This window comes from Procambarus clarkii, chromosome 68, assembly GCF_040958095.1.
Source record: "Procambarus clarkii isolate CNS0578487 chromosome 68, FALCON_Pclarkii_2.0, whole genome shotgun sequence".
In the NCBI taxonomy this organism is placed as follows: domain Eukaryota; kingdom Metazoa; phylum Arthropoda; class Malacostraca; order Decapoda; family Cambaridae; genus Procambarus; species Procambarus clarkii.
The window spans coordinates 15408524-15427523 of NC_091217.1; the positions used below are offsets into that span (position 1 = coordinate 15408524).

At 48.2% G+C, this 19000-nt stretch overlaps 1 protein-coding gene across 1 annotated transcript in view; it reads right to left on the reverse strand.

Moving 5' to 3' along the window:
• The window catches only part of LOC138355656 (alpha-1-macroglobulin-like), a 51234-nt gene that overhangs the window by 11192 nt on the left and 21042 nt on the right, over positions 1 to 19000 (reverse strand). The window contains exon 2 of the mRNA XM_069310978.1: positions 15340 to 15527. Within this exon, the coding sequence (XP_069167079.1) occupies positions 15340 to 15527 (188 nt within the window). The remainder of the gene's footprint in view (positions 1 to 15339; positions 15528 to 19000) is intronic.

The following is a 19000-nucleotide window of genomic DNA, read 5'->3' on the forward strand; positions in this document are numbered from 1 at the left end:
TGTATTGTAGTGAGAATTGATCGGGTATTGCAGTGAGTATTGGTCGTCTGTGAAAGTGATTATTGGTCGTGTATGGCAGTGAGTATTGGTCGTGAATAGCAGTGAGTATTTGCTGTGTATGACAGTGAACATTAGTCATGTATGTCAGTGAGCATTGATGGTGTTGTCCTGTGAGTATTGGACGTGTATGTAAGTGGGTATTGCTTGTGTATGTCGCGGTCATTACTGGTCATTTGTGTCAAGGAGTATTGTTCCTGGATGACGGTGAGTTCGGGTCGTTTATTGTAGTGAGTACTGGGCGAGGATGGTCGAGTACCGTGTACGGCAGTGATTATTGGTCGTGTATGGCAGTGAGTATTAGTCGTGAATGTCAATGAGCAGTGGTTATGTATGCGAATAAGAATTGCTCTTGTATGACAGTAAGTATTGATCGTTTATGCCAGTGAGTATTGTTCGTGTATGTAAGTGAATATTGGTCGTGTATGAGAGTGAGTATTGGTCGTGTATGAGAGTGAGTATTGGTCGTGTATGAGAGTGAGTATTGGTCGTGTATATTCATTAGTTTTTGTTGTGTATGGCAATGAGTATTGGTCGTGTATGTCAATGAGTATTAGTCTAGTATATCAGTTAGTATTGGGCGTGTATGACAGTGAGTATTGGTGGTGTATTGTAGTGAGTATCGTCGTATATTGTAGTGAGTATTCGTCGTATACAGCAATGATTTCTGGTGGTTTATGTTAGTGAGTATGATAGTGAAGAATGGAATGTATGAGAGTTGTTAAAAGATCATACCAAACGGCGCTATCCAGTTGTATGCGCTGTGTTTCGTACGCCAACAGTATGTAAACAACAGAGAGCGTGCACGACGCCCGCTGCGCTTGGCTGTTAGGCAGCCATTATATGTTGACCATTATATTTGTGGGAACCGACCTGTGAGATTTATATTTATTTAATTTATATGAATTTATATAGAATTTATATTTACGTTAATTTATATACTTCGATAGCAATTGGTATGATGATAAGTGGACTGTATTTCTACAATAATCTCACAAATCGATCCTCTACACATTAGGGGGGTTTATATTAAATTTATATATATGCAGCCAATCAAACTACAGTATTAACTACATACATTGAAGAGGTTCCTTATCTTATTTGTACAGCAGGCCTTAGTCCACCAGATATAACTAGGATGTAGACACCAAATTATTCTCTTTGAGGTAGCTTCCATCACCCAGTAATTGATGCACAAAGCATGCTTCCTCGTCTTGACCTGTCAAAAGGGCGCTAGCTGTAAAGCCAGACTCCTAATATATGACAGCTATATCAGAGAAAACACTGTACAAGGAACCATAAAGACCTAGGCTTAATTACCTTGTTTGAGTCGATCATTTGTGATCTAACCGGGACACCCAATATCTACTGACATTAATGGCCATAAATGAAAGATAAACGGGTTTCGGAAAGACACTTCCCTTGAGATTGATGACAGCGTGTTGATGATGGCAGATCACTACTCTGATCTTCCATAACACTTCGTCCAAGAGAATTTATAGGAGCCGTAATTCGCTCCACGACTCTGTGGTCTTAAACAATAACAATCGCTGACCACTCCCTCACAACTGACGCTACTGGCCTACATTGTCCAGATGACAGTAAGTGATAGAAGGGTCACATTTACTCTATTTTAATTCTGATAATTAAGTTAATTTATATGAGATGTTTTTATGATGGTAAAGTCCAAAGACTAATGTATTTAAGAATAATTCCCACCATAATAGGTGGTGAATTTATAATAGTATGTGGTAATGATATCCCGTTTTCTATAGACGGAAATTCCACTACAAGTTACATTTTCTATGGGTTAACTTGTTTATACAACGCAGCAGCAATATTATCTGCCTGCATGTAATATTATTAAATGGTGTCGGATTTTCCGACAATATTATTTAAGACCATTATATTTATTTATTATATGTCTTAAAGCTGGTTCAACCTTGACGACGGGCGGCGGTCTGGACACCACCTCCGCCTGCGAGCTGCGGGACTTGGGATAACGATACTGCCGTACGGCATCCCTATATAACGGTGCGGATTGTTACAACGCCTGGCGCACATATCGCCTTGGGACACGGTATAGTGATAGATTTTGATTTTGGTAGTTGGTGTTTGATAGTTTATTTTAGATAGATAGGCGATAGTTTTTTGGCTGATTCTCCCGGCGGAGTGACAGTGTCCGGCACAGGCTTCGCCGAGAGGTGATGGTTGTTACTGGGCCTTGGTGTTCTCCTGGTGTGCCCTCAGCCATAGTGGGCTCCTGGTGTGCCCTCAGCTATGGTGGGCTTCTGGTGTGCCCTCAGCTGTGGTAGGCTGCTGGTGTGCACTCAGCCATAGTGGGCTCCTGGTGTGCACTCAGCCATAGTGGGCTCCTGGTGTGCACTCAGCCATAGTGGGCTCCTTGTGTGCCCTCAGCCGTGGTGGGCTCCTTGTGTGCCCTCAGCCGTGGTGGGCTCCTGGTGTGCCCTCAGCCGTGGTGGGCTCCTGGTGTGCCCTCAGCCGTGGTGGGCTCCTGGTGTGCCCTCAGCCGTGGTGGGCTCCTGGTGTGCCCTCAGCCGTGGTGGGCTCCTGGTGTGCCCTCAGCCGTGGTGGGCTCATGGTGTGCCCTCAGCCGTGGTGGGCTCCTGGTGTGCCCTCAGCCGTGGTGGGCTCCTGGTGTGCCCTCAGCCGTGGTGGGCTCCTGGTGTGCCCTCAGCCGTGGTGGGCTCCTGGTGTGCCCTCAGCCGTGGTGGGCTCCTGGTGTGCCCTCAGCCGTGGTGGGCTCCTGGTGTGCCCTCAGCCGTGGTGGGCTCCTGGTGTGCCCTCAGCCGTGGTGGGCTCCTGGTGTGCCCTCAGCCGTGGTGGGCTCCTGGTGTGCCCTCAGCCGTGGTGGGCTCCTGGTGTGCCCTCAGCCGTGGTGGGCTCCTGGTGTGCCCTCAGCCGTGGTGGGCTCCTGGTGTGCCCTCAGCCGTGGTGGGCTCCTGGTGTGCCCTCAGCCGTGGTGGGCTCCTGGTGTGCCCTCAGCCGTGGTGGGCTCCTGGTGTGCCCTCAGCCGTGGTGGGCTCCTGGTGTGCCCTCAGCCGTGGTGGGCTCCTGGTGTGCCCTCAGCCGTGGTGGGCTCCTGGTGTGCCCTCAGCCGTGGTGGGCTCCTGGTGTGCCCTCAGCCGTGGTGGGCTCCTGGTGTGCCCTCAGCCGTGGTGGGCTCCTGGTGTGCCCTCAGCCGTGGTGGGCTCCTGGTGTGCCCTCAGCCGTGGTGGGCTCCTGGTGTGCCCTCAGCCGTGGTGGGCTCCTGGTGTGCCTTCAGCCGTGGTGGGCTCCTGGTGTGCCCTCAGCCGTGGTGGGCTCCTGGTGTGCCCTCAGCCGTGGTGGGCTCCTGGTGTGCCCTCAGCCGTGGTGGGCTCCTGGTGTGCCCTCAGCCGTGGTGGGCTCCTGGTGTGCCCTCAGCCGTGGTGGGCTCCTGGTGTGCCCTCAGCCGTGGTGGGCTCCTGGTGTGCCCTCAGCCGTGGTGGGCTCCTGGTGTGCCCTGAGCCGTGGTGGGCTCCTGGTGTGCCCTCAGCCGTGGTGGGCTCCTGGTGTGCCCTCAGCCGTGGTGGGCTCCTGGTGTGCCCTCAGCCGTGGTGGGCTCCTGGTGTGCCCTCAGCCGTGGTGGGCTCCTGGTGTGCCCTCAGCCGTGGTGGGCTTCTGGTGTGCCATCAGCCGTGGTGGGTTCCTGGTGTGCCATCAGCCGTGGTGGGCTCCTGGTGTGCCCTCAGCCGTGGTGGGCTCCTGGTGTGCCCTCAGCCGTGGTGGGCTCCTGGTGTGCCCTCAGCCGTGGTGGGCTCCTGGTGTGCCCTCAGCCGTGGTGGGCTCCTGGTGTGCCCTCAGCCGTGGTGGGCTCCTGGTGTGCCCTCAGCCGTGGTGGGCTCCTGGTGTGCCCTCAGCCGTGGTGGGCTCCTGGTGTGCCCTCAGCCGTGGTGGGCTCCTGGTGTGCCCTCAGCCGTGGTGGGCTCCTGGTGTGCCCTCAGCCGTGGTGGGCTCCTTGTGTGCCCTCAGCCGTGGTGGGCTCCTGGTGTGCCCTCAGCCGTGGTGGGCTCCTGGTGTGCCCTCAGCCGTGGTGGGCTCCTGGTGTGCCCTCAGCCGTGGTGGGGCGCCTGGTGTGCCCTCAGCCGTGGTGGGGCTCCTGGTGTGCCCTCAGCCGTGGTGGTGCTCCTGGTGTGCCCTCAGTAATTGTGGGCTCCTGGTGTGTGCCCTCAGCCATGGTGGGCTCCTGGAGTGCCCTCAGATATGGTGGGCCCCTGATATGCCCTCAGCCATGGTGGGACTCCTGGTGTGCCCTCAGCCATGGTGGGGCTCCTGGTGTGCCCTCATCCGTGGTGGGCTCCTGGTGTGCCCTCAGCCATGGTGGGGCTCCTGGTGTGCCATCAGCCATGGTGGGGCTCCTGGTGTGCCCTCAGATATGGTGGGGCCCCTGATATGTCCTCAGCCACTGTGGGCTCCTGGTGGGCCCTCGGCCATGGTGGGCTCCTGGTGGGCCCTCAGCCAAGGTGGGCTCCTGGTGGGCCCTCAGCCATGGTGGGCTCCTGGTGGGCCCTCAGCCATGGTGGGCTCCTGGTGTGCCCTCATCCGTGGTGGGCTCCTGGTGTGCTCTCAGCCGTGGTGGGCTCCTGGTGTGCCCTCAGCCATGGTGGGCTCCTGGTGTGCTCTCAGCCGTGGTGGGCTCCTGGTGTGCCCTCAGCCATGGTGGGCTCCTGGTGTGCCCTTAGCTGTGGTGGGCTCCTGGTGAGCTCTCTGCCGGGTTGGGTTCCTGGTGTGCCCTCAGCGGTGGTGGGTTCCTGGTGTGCCACAGCGGTGGTGGGCTCCTGGTGTGCCCTCAGCGGTGGTGGGCTCCTGGTGTGCCCTCAGCCATAGTGGGCTCCTGGTGTGCCCTCAGCCATAGTGGGCTCCTGGTGTGCTCTCAGCCGTGGTGGCCTCCTGGTGTGCTCTCAGCTGTGGTGGGGCTCCTGGTGTGCCCTCAGCCGTGGTGGGCTCCTGGTGTGCCCTCAGCCATGATTGGGCTCCTGGTATGCCCTCAGCCATGGTGGGGCTCCTGGTGTGCCCTCAGCCGTGGTGGGCTCCCGGTGTGCCCTCAGCCATGATTGGGCTCCTGGTATGCCCTCAGCCATGGTGGGGCTCCTGGTGTGCCCTCATCCGTGGTGGGCTCCTGGTGTGCCCTCAGCCATGGTGGGGCTCCTGGTGTGCCCTCAGCCATGGTGGGGCTCCTGGTGTGCCCTCAGCTATGGTGGGGCTCCTGGTGTGCCCTCAGATATGGTGGGGCCCCTGATATGCCCTCAGCCACTGTGGGCTCCTGGTGGGCCCTCAGCCATGGTGGGCTCCTGGTGTGCCCTCATCCGTGGTGGGCTCCTGGTGTGCCCTCAGCCATGGTGGGGCTCCTGGTGTGCCCTCAGCCATGGTGGGCTCCTGGTGGGCCCTTAGCCATGGTGGGCTGCTGGCTTTTGCTCTGCTAAAGTGTACTTGATTAGTTGCGTTTTAGCGTGGGCCAAGTTTTTGGTGTTGCTAGCCAGTGTTGTCAGTCCCTGACTCTGTGACTCCCGGGGCTCCACAATCATCTTCCCTTCATTGTATTTATTGACCGCGAGGCACGTTAGTGTCTGTTGATAAGTGACGTTCATTTTGCCACTTTGTTTGGCTATTAAAGCCTCACGGGTACGCCAGGGTGCAGCCGATCCCACGATCGTCGTCGCCTATATACCAGCAACAACAACAACAATATAAGTATTCAAGTCAGTGCCCAAACAATAGTTTTACATCAGCCCGACCACCAAGGCTGATACTTGGTGTGCCCGACCATACAAGGCTGATACTTGGTGTGCCCGACCACCAAGGCTGATACTTGGTGTGCCCGACCACCAAGGCTGATACTTGGTGTGCCCGACCACCAAGGCTGATACTTGGTGTGCCCGACCATACAAGGCTGATACTTGGTGTGCCCGACCATACAAGGCTGATACTTGGTGTGCCCGACCATACAAGGCTGATACTCAGCAACACGCAACACCACACTGTCGATCAGGATAAACACTGAACGCGGGTATTTGTTCAGCTGAAAACACAATAGAGAAGCATGTTGTTTCGCCCCGGAGGAGAAAAAAACATGCTGTCTGTGTGCTACCAATGATGTATGCTGAATAATGCGGTGTGCTACCAGTGCAGTGTGATACCAATACTGTGTGCTATCAATGCTGTGTGCTGACAAATGGTGTGTGCTACCAGTGATGTATGCAGACCAATGCTGTGTGCTGACCAATGCTACTGCTGACCAATGCTCTGTGCAGACCAATGCTGTGTGCTGACCAATGATAAGTGCTACCAATGCTGTGTGCCACAAATGCTATGTGCTGTCAGTGCTGTGTGTGCTAACAACTCTGACACGGATCTGAGTGTGTATACATACTCAGATCTGTTTCTTGAGTAGTTAACAGATGGAATGCATTAGGCAGTGATGTGGTGGAGGGTGACTCCATACACAGTTTCAAGTGTAGATATGATAGAGCCCAGTAGGCTCAGGAATCGGTACACCAGTTGATTGACAGTTGAGAGGCGGGATTAAAGAGCCACAGCTCAATCCCCGCAAGTACAACTAGGTAAGTACATCATTGGTCAGCACACAGCATTAATCAACACCCAGTACTGGTCAGCACAGAGCACTGGTAGCACAGAGCATTGATAGCACATATTATTGATCAGTACACAGCATTGGTCAGCACACATCATTAATAGCACATAGCATTGGTAGCAAACAGTATTGGTCAGCACACAGCAATGGGCATCACAAAGCATTGGAAGCACACAACATTGGTAGGACTCAGAATTGGTAAAACACAGCATTGGTCAGCACATAACATTAATAGAACCAAGCATTGGTAGCACACATCATGGTCAGCACACAGCATTAGTAGCATTCCACATTGGTCAGCACACAACTTTAGTCAGCACATAGAATTGGTCAGCACACAGTATTGGTCAGCACACAGTATTGGTCAGCACACAGTATTGGTCAGCACACAGTATTGGTGAGCACACAGTATTGGTCAGCACACAGTATTGGTCAGCACACAGTATTGGTCAGCACACAGTATTGGTCAGCACACAGTATTGGTCAGCACACAGTATTGGTCAGCACACAGTATTGGTCAGCACACAGAATTAGGTCACAATAGCATTGGTCAGCGCACACCATTGGTCAACATACAGAATTGGACAGCAGTAGCATTCGTCAGCACACAGCATTGGTCAGCACACACTATTGGTCAGCATACAACATTGGTCAGCAATGGCATTGGTCAGCACACAGCATTAGTCAGCACACACTATTGGTCAGCATACAGCATTGGCCAGCACACACTATTGGTCAGCAATAGCATCGGTCAGCACACACCATTGGTCAGCACACAGCATTGGTCGGCAATAGCATTGATCAGCACACAGCATTGGTCAGCACACTCTCTATGGTGTATAACAGGTTACTGGAAACAGGAGACCTACCAGAAAGTTGGAAGACAGCTAACGTAGTCCCAATATACAGGAAGGGTGACAGGCAAGAAGCGCTGAACTACAGGCCAGTTTCCATAACTTGTATACCAGGCAAGGTGATGGAGAAGATCGTGAGGAAAAGGCTCTTAGAGCATCTGGAGGGACATAGCTTTGTAACACACCACCAACATGGGTTCAGAGATGGAAAATTGTGCCTCACAGGTTTAATAGACCTGTGACCAGGCAACAAAAATTAAGCAGGAAAGAGAAGGGTGGGCAGACTTCATTTTCCTGGACTGCCAGAATGCCTTTGACACAGTACCCCATAAAAGGCTGTTAAAAAAGTTGGAGCAACAGGCAGGAGTAAAAGGGAAGGGGCTCCAGAAGATAAGGGAATACTTAAGCAACAGGAAACAACAAGTAACGGTGAGGGGGGAGACATCAGAGTGGCGAGATGTTACCAGCGGGGTCCCACAGGGCTCTGTACTTGGACCCATCCTGTTTCTAATATATATAAACGATCTTCCGGAGGGTATAGACTCATTCCTCTCAATGTTTGCTGATGATGTAAAAATTATGAGAAGAATCAAGACAGATGAAGATAGACAGAGACTACAGGATGACCTGAACAAACTGGAGGAATGGTCTAGAAAATGGCTGCTAAAGTTCAACTCAGGAAAGTGTAAAGTAATGAAATTAGTCGAAGGGAACAGGAAGCTGAACACAAGGTACCATCTCGGAGGTGAAATCCTGCAAGAGTTAAATAGAGAGAAAGATCTGGGGTTAATATCACACCGAACCTGTCCCCAGAGGCCCACATCAAAAGGATATCATCAGCGGCATATGCTAGGTTGGCCAACATAAGAACTGCCTTTAGAAACTTGTGTAAGGAATCGTTCAGGACCCTCTATACCGTTTATGTCAGACAAATCCTGGAGTTTGCAGCTCCTGCCTGGAGACCATACCTAGTTAAACACAAGACAAAGTTAGAGAAGATTCAGCGGTATGTCACCAGTCTCGTCCCGGAACTGAGAGGAATGAGCTACGATGAAAGGCTAAAAGAGTTCAACCTCACGTCCCTGGGAGAGACATGATAACCACATACAAAATTCTCAGGGGAATTGACAGGGTGAACAAAGACAAACTCTTCAGCACGGGTGGAACACGAACAAGGGGACATAGATGGAAACTTAGTACCCAGATGAGCCACAGAGACGTTAGAAAGATTTTTTTTTCAGTGCCAGAGTAGTTAATTTAATAAATGGAATACACTAGGAAGTGATGTGGTGGAAGCTGACTCCATGCACAGTTTCAAATATAGGTATGATAGAGCAGTGTCCACTGCCTCGTTGCATTACCTAACATTTATTCGAGTTGAGATGTAGTAGCCATTTGTTGGACCATTCATTCAGATCATCTTGTAGCCGAAAACTATCTTTCTCTGACTTAATCCTCATCATAATTTTTACATCATCAGCAAACATTGAGATGACGAGTATATTCCCTCTGGGAGATCATTTACATATTTGAGAAATAGTATAGGTCCTCGGACTGACCCCTGTTGGACTCCACTGGTAATACACCGACAGTCTGAGACCTCACTCCTCACAGTAGCTCGCTTTCTTCTGTTGCTTAGGTACACCCTTATCCAATGGAGTACTTTCCATTTCACTCCTGCCTGCATCTCCAGCTTGTGCACTAGTCTCTTGTGCGGTACTGTGTCAAAGGCTTTCTTGCAATTAAAAAATACGCAGTTTACTCAGCCCCCTCTTTCTTGCCTGATTTTTGTTGCCTGGTCGTAGAATTCAGTTAATCCTGTGAGACACGACTTGCCATCCCTGAACCCATGCTGATGCTGTGTTACAAATTTCTTTCGCTCCAGATGTCCCACTAACTTTTTACGCACAATCTTTTCCATGAACTTGCATGGTATGCAAGTTAGGGACACAGGCCTGTAGTTTAGTGTCTCCTGCCTTTCCCATTTTGTATATCGGGACTACATTAGCAGTCCTCCAAAATTTTGGTAGCAAACCTGTTACCAGTGATTTGTTAAACACTATGGAGAGTGGCAGGTACAGTGCTTCTGCTTCTTTCTTTAGTATCCATGGTGAGATTCCATCTGGGCCTATAGCTTTTGTCACATCCAACTCAAGCCAAAAGCTTCCTCACCTCCCTACTGGTAATCTCAAACTCCTCTAGCGGTGCCTGGTTATCTATTCCCTCTCTTATCTCTGGAACTTCTCCTTGCTCTAATGTGAAGACCTCCTGGATTTTCTTATTGAGTTCCTCACACACTTCCTTGTCGTTTGTAATGAATCTGTCTGTCCTTATCCTCAGTTTTATGTGGCTGTGAAATGATATAGGTTGAGTCTTTGCCTTGCATGCTATGTCATTTTTATATTGCCTGACGTACTCACCCTGACGTATTCATTCCTGGCGCTTTGGTATCTTTCTCTGCTCACTAGTGTCCTATTATTTCTATGTTTTCACCTCGCAATTTTACTTAGTTGCTTTGCTAGCTTACATCTCTGATTAAACCATGGGTTTCTCATATGCAATTATTTTTTTTACTTTTGAACTGGGACAAACTTGTCTGTTGCCTCCTTATACTTCTGCGTGATGAGGTCCATCATGTCGTGGGCCGTCTTTCCTCTGAGCTATGCTTCCCAAGTTATATCTGTTAGGAATTTTCTTTTCTCCTCTTAGTTTCCCTTTCGGCATGCCAGCCTTTTGTTTTCTGGGCCCTTCCTAGAGTATATTAAACCTTCTTCGACCATATACTCAAACATCAGTATACTGTGATCACTCATTCCCACGGGGGCTTCGAAACCGATTTCCCTTATGTTCCAGTCATTTTTAGAGCGAATACTAGGTCGAGTCTCGCTGGTTCATCATTGCCTCTCATTCATGTTGATCCCGTGACATGCTGACTTAAAACGTTTCTTGTCGCCACTTCCAAATGTTTAGATCTCCATGTTTCCTCACCTCCGTGTGGTTCCTTGTTTTCCCAATCCATCCTTCCGTGTTTGATGTCCCTCATGATGAGCAGATGGCTCTAGTTCTACAGTAGTGGCTACTCCCTTAATGCTGACTGCCATGTTGTTTCTGTCATACTCTTGCCTGGGTCTTCTGTCGTTGAGTGCTGTGTGCTACAAATGCTTTGTGTTGAACATTGCTGTGTATTACCAATGGTGTGTAGTGACTAATACTGTGTGGTTGACCAATGTTGTGCGCCACCGCGCCACTGTGGCGCGGTGGCGCCATTGCACCACAACAATGTGTGCTGACCAATGCTGGGTGTTGACCAATGCTGTGCGCCACCAATGATGTGTGCTGACCAATCCTGGGTGTTGACCAATGCTGTGCGCAACCAATGATGTGTGCTGATCAATATTAGGTGTTGACCAATACTGTGTGCTACCAGTGCAGTGTGTTACCAATGCTCTGTGCTACCAGTGCAGTGTGTTACCAATGCTCTGTGCTGAACAATGCTGTGTGCTACAAATGGCTTGTGCTGACACTGCTGTGAGCAACCAATGTTGTGTGCTACCAATGTTGTGTGCTACCAAAGCTTTGTGCTGCCAATGTTGTGTGCTACCAAAGCTGTGTGCTACCAAAGCTGTGTGCTACTAAAGCTGTGTGCTACCAATGTTGTGTGCTACCAATGTTGTGTGCTACCAAAGCTGTGTGCTACCAAAGCTGTGTGCTACCAAAGCTGTGTGCTACCAAAGCTGTGTACTACCAAAGCTGTGTGCTACCAATGTTGTGTGCTACCAATGTTGTGTGCTACCAATGTTGTGTGCTACCAAAGCTGTGTGCTACCAAAGCTGTATACTACCAATGTTGCGTGTTACCAATGTTGTGTGCTACCAAAGCTGTGTGCTACCAATGTTGTGTGCTACCAATGTTGTGTGCTACCAAAGCTGTGTGCTACCAAAGCTGTGTGCTACCAAAGCTGTGTGCTACCAAAGCTGTGTGCTACCAAAGCTGTGTACTACCAATGTTGTGTGCTACCAATGTTGTGTGCTACCAATGTTGTGTGCTACCAAAGCTGTGTGCTACCAATGTGTGCTACCAATGTTGTGTGCTACCAAAGCTGTGTACTACCAATGTTGTGTGCTACCAAAGCTGTGTGCTACCAATGTTGTGTGCTACCAAAGCTGTGTACTACCAATGTTGTGTGCTACCAAAGCTGTGTGCTACCAATGTTGTTTGGTACCAAAGCTGTGTGCTACCAATGTTGTGTGCTACCAAAGCTGTGTGCTACCAAAGCTGTGTGCTACCAATGCTGTGTGCTACCAATGCTGTGTGCTACCAAAGCTGTGTGCTACCAAAGCTGTGTGCTACCAAAGCTGTGTACTACCAATGTTGTGTACTACCAATGTTGTGTGCTACCAAAGCTGTGTGCTACCAATGTTGTGTGCTACCAAAGCTGTGTGCTACCAATGTTGTGTGCTACCAAAGCTGTGTGCTACCAAAGCTGTGTGCTACCAATGCTGTGTGCTACCAAAGCTGTGTGCTACCAAAGCTGTGTGCTACCAAAGCTGTGTACTACCAATGTTGTGTACTACCAATGTTGTGTGCTACCAATGTTGTGTACTACCAATGTTGTGTGCAACCAAAGCTGTGTGCTACCAATGTTGTTTGATACCAAAGCTGTGTGCTACCAATGTTGTGTGCTACCAAAGCTGTGTGCTACCAATGTTGTGTGCTACCAAAGCTGTGTGCTACCAAAGCTGTGTGCTACCAAAGCTGTGTGCTGCCAATGTTGTGTGCTACCAATGCTGTGTGCTACCAAAGCTGTGTGCTACCAAAGCTGTGTACTACCAATGTTGTGTACTACCAATGTTGTGTGCTACCAATGTTGTGTACTACCAATGTTGTGTGCTACCAAAGCTGTGTGCTACCAATGTTGTTTGATACCAAAGCTGTGTGCTACCAATGTTGTTTGCTACCAAAGCTGTGTGCTACCAATGTTGTGTGCTACCAAAGCTGTGTGCTACCAAAGCTGTGTACTACCAATGTTGTGTGCTACCAATGTTGTGTGCTACCAATGTTGTGTGCTACCAATGTTGTGTGCTACCAATGTTGTGTGCTACCAAAGCTGTGTGCTACCAATGTTGTGTGCTACCAATGTTGTGTGCTAATTGAAGCTGTGTGCCGATTGATGCTTTGTGCTCACCGAAGCTTTGTGCTGACGAGCTGTGTGCTTAGGAAGCTATGTGCTGACTGAAGCTGTGCGCTGAGGAAGCAGTGTGATGTAGGAAGCCGATGCTGTTTACAAAACAACGCTCTGTGCTACACAATTCGTTATGCTGATTATGCTTTGACCTGTGAACAAGCAGTCACAACGACCCACATCAGAGGGTGTCAAGAAAAAATGTTACAGTTGTGGAGGAGACTACCCACACCAAGGTAATGCTTATCCCACTCAAGATAAGACGTGCTATGAGTGTGGAGCACTAACCGTGGATGCTAGTCCTGTTGGTTATGGTGCTGCTTTAGCCCAAAACAAACCTGGTCAACCATATTCCAGAGTAGTAATTGCCTACTCCAGCCGTTCTCTCACTGATGTTGAGCAACAATACAGTCAGGCAGAGAAGGAAGCTCTTGCTCCTGTATGGGGTTGTGAACACTTCAATGTCTATCTGCTTGGTGCACCCTTCACCACGATAGTCACTGGCCACAAACCGTTGGAGACCATCTTCAATACTCCGAAGTTCAAACCACCAGCTGGCATTGAGAGATGGGCTCTTCGTCTGCAACCATACAACTTTATGGTGAAGTACAAGCCGGGTGCAGGCAATCCCGCTGATTACATCAGTCGACATCCTGCCAACAGTTTCACCATCACCAAGCATCAGCAAGTTGCCGAGGAATATGTACACTCTGTAACCTGTGATGCAGTCCCTAAGGCTCTCACTCTTGATGAAATCCGTACTGCACCCCCTAGAGGACCCAACTCTGCAAGCAACAGTGGAGGCATTGACCAAAAATAATTTTCCATGCATCCCCTTGTCAAGAGTTGGCCAAGATTCATTCAAAGCACTTAACGCATCCAGACAGAATTAAGTGTTACGCAACAACGTGACCAGTTAATATTGGTCACGTATCGCAGTAGTATTGGTCATGTATTGCAGTGAGGTTTAGTCGAGTATAGCAGTGAAAATTTGTCGAATATATTGCCATGACTATTCGTCGTGTATCGCAGTGAATATTAGTCGTGTTTGAAAGTGAGTACTGGCCATGTATCGCAGAAAGTATTAGCCATGTATTGCAGAAGATGATGGTCGTGTATGGCAGCGAGTATTGGTTGTGTATGGCGTTGAGTATTGGTCGTGAATGGCAGTGAGTATTGGTCGTGTATGGCAGTGAGTATTGGTTATGTAGGCAGATAATATTATTCGTGTATTGCAATAATGATTGGTCGTCTATGACAGTAAGAATTAGTCATGTATCCCAGTTACTATTGGACGTTTATAACAATGAGAATTGATCGTGAATGGCATAAAGCATAGCAGTGGTTGTGTATGGCAGTGAGTATTGGTCGTGTATGGCAGTGAGTATTGGTCGTGTATGGCAGTGAGTATTGGTCGTGTATGGCAGTGAGTATTGGTCGTGTATGGCAGTGAGTATTGGTCGTGTATGGCAGTGAGTATTGGTCGTGTATGGCAGTGAGTATTGGTCGTGTATGGCAGTGAGTATTGGTCGTGTATGGCAGTGAGTATTGGTCGTGTATGGCAGTGAGTAATGGTCGTGTATGGCAGTGAGTATTGGTCGTGTATGGCAGTGAGTATTGGTCGTGTATGGCAGTGAGTATTGGTCGTGTATGGCAGTGAATATTGGTCGTGTATGGCAGTGAGTATTGGTCGTGTATGGCAGTGAGTATTGGTCGTGTATGGCAGTGAGTATTGGTCGTGTATGGCAGTGAGTATTGGTCGTGTATGGCAGTGAGTATTGGTCGTGTATGGCAGTGAGTATTGGTCGTGTATGACAGTGAGTATTGGTCGTGTATGGCAGAGAGTATTGGTCGTGTATGGCAGTGAGTATTGATCGTGTATGTCAGTGAGTATTGGTCGTGTATGGCAGTGAGTATTGGTCGTGTATGGCAGTAAGTATTCGTCATGTATGGAAATACGTATTGGTTGCGTATGGCAGTTAATATTGGTCGTGTATGACAGTAAGTATTGGTCTTGTATGATACTGAGTATTGGCCGTATATGTCAGAGGGTATAGATCAAATATCGCGTGAATATTGGTCATGTATGACAGTGAGTATTAGTCGTGTATGTGGGTGAGTATTGCTTAAGTATGGCAATGAGTTTATGTCTTGCATGTGGGTGAGTATTGTTCGTGTACGACAGTGAATATTGTTCATGTATGAAATAGTAAATATTGGTTGTGTATGGGAGTGACTCTGAGGATATTTTGAAAGGATATCTTGGAAGGCAAACCAAAGCTCATATGAAGATTTACAGTGGTCGAAGGTGGTCTTATTTTCAGTGTTAATTACTTAATCAAGAGTAATGTGATACATTACTCTTGATCAAGTGGCAAGTGGATGATGCCCCAGGAGTCTGTGAGGCTTAGAGAAGATACGCATTTGTATTTAAGACCTAACTGGTGAAAGCTACAATAAAGATCCTGGAGTATGAGAGGTTTGACACATAGCTGGATGATAGGCAGATGGTGAGTACCGTGCAACATGATGGTGAGCACGTTGCTGAAATATTATTCTTTAGCTATCAAGCTTGCAGGAGGGCTTGGAAGTGACCTCGTGGCTCCACTCACCTGCTGGGATGTCAATAGTGGTGTTGGGAATGATGGTAACGTTCCGGTCTCCATCTGGCTGGGTCCAGTCATAATTGGTCACGGCGAACATCAGTTCACCAGCTGGAGCCGCCGGGTCGACGACGACCACACACAGCTTAGCCGGTGTTCCTGAGACCCATTGTCGCGGGGTCGTGATCATGTAGCCTCTGCGGTAGTAGTGGTAAGGCATTATTTGACATTACCAGATAGACAATATGAAACAGCAACTATAATAATAAATGTTTATATACAATAAATTAAATAGGTGAACAACTTTCCGTTGGACTTGTAAGGACCTTTTGCATCTGCAAATATAATTACGAAAATGAGATCCATTTTGGACCCGTTGTTTGTTCTCGTGTACTGTCTTCTGTCACCTCTTTCCTGCTCGTTGCTCTAATATATGTGTTTTATTGTGCATTGTCTAACAGTTAACATATTTATTGGCTATACAAAATAAAACAAAGTTTTTTTTTTAAATGTTGTAGATTTATTCCAGTTTCTTGGATGCTGAGTCCCGGAACGGAGGATGCAGTGGATATTTCCTTGTGGAGTGTTATATCACGGCGCTGGAAATGGAGTTGGCAGCTCTTGGGTCTAGTTGTTTTGATGAACCTAGAGCCTAAATCAATGAAAAAGCTCCTTACGCATGAACAAATCCACAAGGGCTGTGACGAGGATTCGAACCTGCGTCCGGGAGCATCCCAGACACTGCCTTAATCGACTGAGCTACGACAGGGTAAAAGGGTTGAAACCGAAGTTCTACTGAACTTACTGGATCCCGTAGCCTCTCCGAGGCACAAACCAGGCTTTTACACAACCCCCCCCCCCCTGCACAAGCCTGGTTTGTGCCTCAGAGAGGCTACGGGATCCAGTAAGTTCAGTAGAACTTCGGTTTCAACCCTTTTACCCTGTCGTAGCTCAGTCGATTAAGGCAGTGTCTGGGATGCTCCCGGACGCAGGTTCGAATCCTCGTCACGGCCCTTGTGTATTTGTTCATTTGATGCATCACGTTAGTGTGATCTCTGTGTGTGTGCTCCTTACGCATATTTTTCATTGGCTATAGGTCTCGGAGCTGATAGCGACAAAGTTCAACCAGTGCTTTAGTTCCCTGTATGAATGGGTCTTTACTGTTTTCCATGAGAGTGGCAGTGGTTCCTGCTCGAACAGCTGGGAAGGATTATGTAGGTGTCTGCCAATGTAGATACACAGAGTTAGTCCAATGCAATTGCCTACCGTTCCTCCCGGTGCTTAATGCAATCATTTCTATCCAACCAGCATGGACAGAAAAATATTAGGAATTGTAAAACCTGTTTTCTCTTTGCTAGACATTAAGCAGAGGTGGCTCTTCTCTGTGATGTTGACATCGTCGCTCCAAGTCAGCTCTCTCTTAGATTTTCTGCAGTACAAATTGTACAACTCATGTTCGCTTGCTTCTTCCATGCCGCAGATCCACCAATATACAAGGTAGTATGGTGCTGCACGGAAGAGAGCCCTCCACTTCTGAGATGCTGTACTTGAAGACATGGACATGTTGCAGAAATGTACATGTTGCACACACGGGCATGTTGCAGACACGGGCATGTTGCAGACACGGGCATGTTGCAGACACGGGCATGTTGCACACACGGGCATGTTGCACACACGGGCATGTTGCACACACGGGCATGTTGCAGACACGGGCATGTTGCAGACATAGGAACTGATATAGGGGAATTTCGAGGATGGGTAGAATCCACAGCTCTGGGGGTAAATAAGGCTAAATGGTATTCCTTCGGTGTCGAGAAAGCCATCGCTTTTTATTCACGATTCACCTATCCAGACAGAATTGTTTGTTGGATTCAGATATTGCTGGTCTGGGTGGGGGTGGGGGGGGGGGTGTGGGGTGGGTGGGGGGGGTGGGGGGGGGGTGGTTTTGTCAGTTTTTTTTTTCCATTTTGTGGTGCAGTCAACAAATCCATGATCATTTATTTCCACTGAGTCACATCAAATACCAAGTAGAATTTGCCGATCCTGCTCACCTGATTTAGAAGAGGAAAATATGAAGACTTAAACAGTAACCTGGAAAACTGTGCAGCTACCGTTGCCACCACCTTACAAATTAAGTTAACCTGAGATGCCTTTAACATGTATTAGGAATGTTAAATGTATTGTTATCATTATCGCCAATCTTCAATTTTATTTTGGTTAGGTCAATGATTTCCAAGGATTTCATCAATGGCGTTCGGCATAAGAGGCACTCCGAGATGAAGGTTATTTGCAGGAATAGTTGTGTGAGTGTCATGCAAGACATATGTTAGTCGATTCATGATGTTTGAGTTGGAGGAAACTATTTCACATTTGGAGGTGTTTAAGATGGGGCCCAGTTGCGGCCCATAGTTGCACCGCTGTGCAGCGGGACACAGCACCACTTAATAATGATGAATAGGGTAGGTAACTGCCATTATTTTGCGTTGATAGTGTCATAGATGATCCTGACTGTGATAAAGACTTCAGAGATAAAGACTATCAGCTATCAGTGAACACAATGCTAGTTATGATATTCACAGCATGAGATACAGACACACAGCACCCAGCCATTGTTCCCTGCATCTACGCATAATAAAACGACCTTATGCTCTTTCACCTGATTGACATGAGACTGGAGGTTTGCTATATCCCTTATGTTGTATACTCTCTTGAAAATCCTAGTGTCATCTGCAAAGGATGATACAGTTCTAATGATGACACAGCACAGTAATTTGTGTATTTGTACGATTTCAATACGAGAATGAGAAAGAGTACTGGAGGAAGTTGTGAGAGGTCAAAACGCCAGCTAGCATAAAATGTGTGGTGGAAAGTGCACACCGCTCTTTTGTAGCTTCTCACAGAGTGCACAGATCGAGCGCACAAGGCTATGTTCGTTATTATGAACAGTAGGTATGCCTTGTCGAGGATCTATGGGCCGTGTATGTCATCAGCTGTTATTAAAAACAACAATGGCCGTCATGGTGATTACAGGAAGAAAATTGCAACCATTTTAAGATATATTTCATCATTTAACTGTATGGGGTGAAAAATCCAGAAATACAGTCAGAGGGTATTCTGGGTGTCTTGTGGCAACCCGTTCTCGCAAATTCGTAAAGTCAATATTGACTTACTAACTACGTGCATAGGTGATATACTAAACATAATAGATACCCTTAAAAAGCTTCATAGAAAACACCGACCTTACCTAACCTTGTTAGTATCTTAAGATAAGCATCTTATAGCTTCGTAATTACAGTTTTTACTTAACCTATTATTGGTATAGGTTAAGTAATAATTGTAATTACGAAGCAATAAGATGCTTATCTTAAGATACTAACAAGGTTAGGTAAGGTCGGTGTTTTCTATGAAGCATTTTAAGGGTATCTATTATGTTTAGTATATCACGTATGCACGTAGTTAATAAGTCAATATTGACTATACGAATTTGCGAGAACGGGTTGTGGTCGGCAGGCCACGACCCTCCAACCGTCTAGAGGCTCAGGCCTCCCTTCAGTGTGAAGTCAGAGACATCACATCATCCAAGGGTAGGCCCTATTGGTTAAGGCACGGTGGGCTCACCCTCTGATTGGCTCTTTTGAAGAGACAAGGAGATAGTGTATGAAACCGCCAG